The 3,626-nt window shown below is 35.6% G+C and overlaps 1 protein-coding gene across 1 annotated transcript in view; it reads right to left on the reverse strand.

Annotated features, from left to right (window-relative positions):
- HELRODRAFT_91786 (hypothetical protein) overlaps positions 1–3,626 on the reverse strand; it is a gene marked incomplete at both ends in the record, with an annotated part of 39,774 nt that overhangs the window by 14,564 nt on the left and 21,584 nt on the right. Inside the window, 2 exons of the mRNA XM_009013162.1 lie at positions 2,061–2,177; positions 2,349–2,465. Coding sequence (XP_009011410.1) covers positions 2,061–2,177; positions 2,349–2,465 — 234 coding nt within the window. The remainder of the gene's footprint in view (positions 1–2,060; positions 2,178–2,348; positions 2,466–3,626) is intronic.

Below are 3,626 nucleotides of genomic sequence, written 5' to 3' on the forward strand. Positions count from 1 at the left end.
CGCAGACCGAATTAGACGTGCCAGCAAAGATGATTATTCGCCAGCCGTCAAAGTTGGAATCGACCGGATTTATGTGTTCGGAAAACAGACAAATAGAATCGGGTGTATATGTAGCTAGAACGTTACTACCTATAAAATATGAAGGACAGTGTGTTAGGATTTTAAATGTCAACGATCAACCGAGGGTGATAAACCGGAGAACGCGATTGTCAGATTTATCATCGGCTGTGGAAGCAAAGAAATCAGTTGATCGTCTAGCCTATGAAAATCTAACAGAAGTAACAGGTATAGTTGATGGATTAGTAAAAGATATTCCTAAGGAAGCGAGAAAAGAGTTGACTCGAATACTTAAAAGTTTCTCAGACAGATTCAGCTGTGCGAGTGGGGAAATAGGTGCTGCAAAAGGAGTTTTTCATAAGATTGATACTCAGGATGCACGACCGGTATAACAACAACTGAGGTGACATCCTTCAGCGCATCAGAAGGTGATTGCGGAACAGGTTGAGCCTGAAGACATTGCAGAAAACGGTTCCATAGGGGAGCCAACAGAAGCACCATCACGAAGTAGCGACGAGTCGACCGAGTTGCTTGTCCAAGCCTGGACAGGCGAAGATACGCCAGAATCTTTACCAAGGCAGCCGGACATCGTTCCAGAACTCGTGAGGTTTGCTGACAAACTCTTTAATCAGCGACAAGATTTGTTCGCCATAGGTAACCAGACATCGATTGATCTGTTGCTGGTCTGGACGAACAACCGACAGAAAACGATCAGCAACTGACGGAAACTAAATCGAGTACGACAGCAAGAACAGAAAGAAAAAGAAGGAAACCGACGAGATGGGGACCGGAGCTGGAGGGATGGATAGTGGAAGTTCCTGAGTCTGGTAAAGATCTATAAGAACAACGTCGGGACGACGTTTTAGAGGGTGGGGAGCTTTGTGAAGTTGTGACAATTGCGATGATAATGATTGCATGATTGAAATATGCCGCCTGTATATTTTGTGAAATTGTGACGATTGCGATTGTGTGCCGCCTATATATATTTATATATTTTAATAGACATTCTATTTATGTATATCTTGTTATTTGATATGCTATATGCGATATATGCGACGCTGCTATGTGCTGTTTTGTATATAGGGAGTTTAGCAATATATGCGACGCGTGCTACGTGCTGTTCTGAGTATAGAAAAAGAGTATAGAAGGAAGTATAGAATTTTCTATGATGTAGAAAGCGTTATGTAGATAGAGCGGTAAAAACATATAAAAAACCGCAAGCTGAGATATAGAGAGTCGTCGTTCGTTATTTTTATTTTAGGTTTTGTTTCTGGCTTGGTTTCGTCTACCTTATTAACAAATTGTTAATTTTGGATTTATCGCTCGTTAATAAAGACAGAGGTTTGATTTGTACTATTTTGTTTGTTTTATTTTGTTTTTATTGAATAAAAGAAGTGTACACTTGAAATTTGGCTCGGCTTAATTATTTTACCTAAAATAATGTACGTTGAAGAAGACTTGCTGATAGTTGACGAGGTCGGTGTCTCTAGTTAACAAGCAGGGCGCGAACAAACTTCCGCTCGGCCCGTGTTTTCTGACCCTGAGAGGATCTATTGTAGAGTGGCGAATCCCGGCCAGAAAAGACTCCGCCGAGGTGAAGGCTCGGGTGGATATTCGTATGCAGATGCGGCTTGGGACCGCGTGGTGCGAAATTCGAATACCGCTTGGCGAAAATCTACATTATTAATTATTAACCAAATTTGATAAAATATACCAAATTTTTAGCTTTAGAAAGTTTACTATTGAGCTTTTCAATATTTCAATAACAAATTCGGTAGATTGAATATTTATTTAGCGATTTTTATAAACATGCGTAGATGTACTAAAAGATGTCTGAAATAGTGTATAAAATATAAATTACATGTTTATACCCGCCAACAACTTGAATTAATTATGAACTGAATAAATATTCATATATTCAAAAATTAAATTTTTCTTAGTTGTAATAATTTTCAATAATTCCAAAATAACTTGAATTGAACAGTTAATATAAAAATAATAACCTTTGCAGTGTACTGCAATTGCTCCGGGTGTTTTATGACAAACATCCATGAATTTTTTTACTAAAGCTATTGGGGGAACGGTTCCGTCGGGGAAATACATGTCATAGTGTTTTATACCTAAATGATTGGGTCTAATTTTTATATATCAGCATTAATTCAATTATTGCTATATAAAAACTAATTATATTCAATACGTCAACAAACTCGTACATTAGTATGTTATTGAAAATATCCGTATACTAAGTTTTAAAATATAATAGTTTGACAAGACTGATAAAATGAAAAAACCTGCATCGGTGAACTTTTTAGAGGGGTACATGTCTTTATTTAATCTAACTACTGAAGTGACATTGTTTTGTTTGAAATAAGGAATGTAAAACTCTGGAGTGTGTGACATGAATCCTGCTTTTATAAATTTAACATATTCGATTTAATAATATTATTATATTTCTTATTAGACATATGAAAAACAATTAATCATTCTATTCAAAGAAATGAAACTAACATATTTTCTCCAAAAAAGCAAGAAAATACATTTATTCTAAATTGGAAGCATACTTTTTGTACCAAACATTTTGTCTAAAAAAAACTCAAACTTAAATCCACAATAACGTTGATAACTTATGAGCTATGTAACCGATAGACGAATATAGTCCAAAATACGTTAAGAAAAAACAATAAAGTATAATTTTTAAATTTTGAAGTTGTAGTAAACTGACGTAGCTATATTATTTTATTGAAATAAAAAACAAAATCTCAAAAACATTTTTTTAGAATGGAAATAAACCTACAATGTTTGAATGAACAAGTGTTTGATCCAAAATCTCTCTCTCTCTCTTTCTCATTTTCTTTCTTTCTCTATATAAAAATCAATGATCAATGGTAATGGTGCTTGCGCAGGATCCATCATCTGACCTACCGCGATCGCGTCCCCAACGTTGAGGTGAAAAAAGAAAACAGCAGCCCTCCGTTTCCTCACTTCTGTTCAGGCGTCGTCCAAACTTCTTTGGTCACATAGCTTGCGCAAGTCCTATGGAAGATCATTACCGGGCTTTAAAAGCTGTCATAGACCGACCGCTACCAGACTGGACTCGACCGCGCGGCTGTCCAAGGCAGTCATGGATCCGCTTAGTGGATCATGGATACTGTCCCTCATCAACTACGGTCCTTACTCGGCCTGGAGACTTGCTCATGATCGCTTGAAATGGAAGCACCTTGTGAACACGGCAACGTCCCGTTATGGGGAACGCCCATTATATATATATATATATATATATATATATATATATATTTGTTATAGATCATAATTTTTACATATTCTATAAATTCTACCGAATGTTTGGCGTTAATATGTTTGTAGTTCGTTTTTTCGATTTTATATTATCTTATTCTATAAATTCTACCGAATGTTTGGCGTTAATATGTTTGTAGTTCGTTTTTTCGATTTTATATTATAATATTCTATAAATTCTACAAAATTTCAAAATCGAAAAATCGAACTGCAAACATATTAACGCCAAACATTCGGTAGAATTTATAGAATATGGTAATATAAATATGTAAATC

The sequence above is a fragment of the Helobdella robusta genome (assembly GCF_000326865.2).
Source record: "Helobdella robusta unplaced genomic scaffold HELROscaffold_111, whole genome shotgun sequence".
Classification (NCBI taxonomy): Eukaryota; Metazoa; Annelida; class Clitellata; order Rhynchobdellida; family Glossiphoniidae; genus Helobdella; species Helobdella robusta.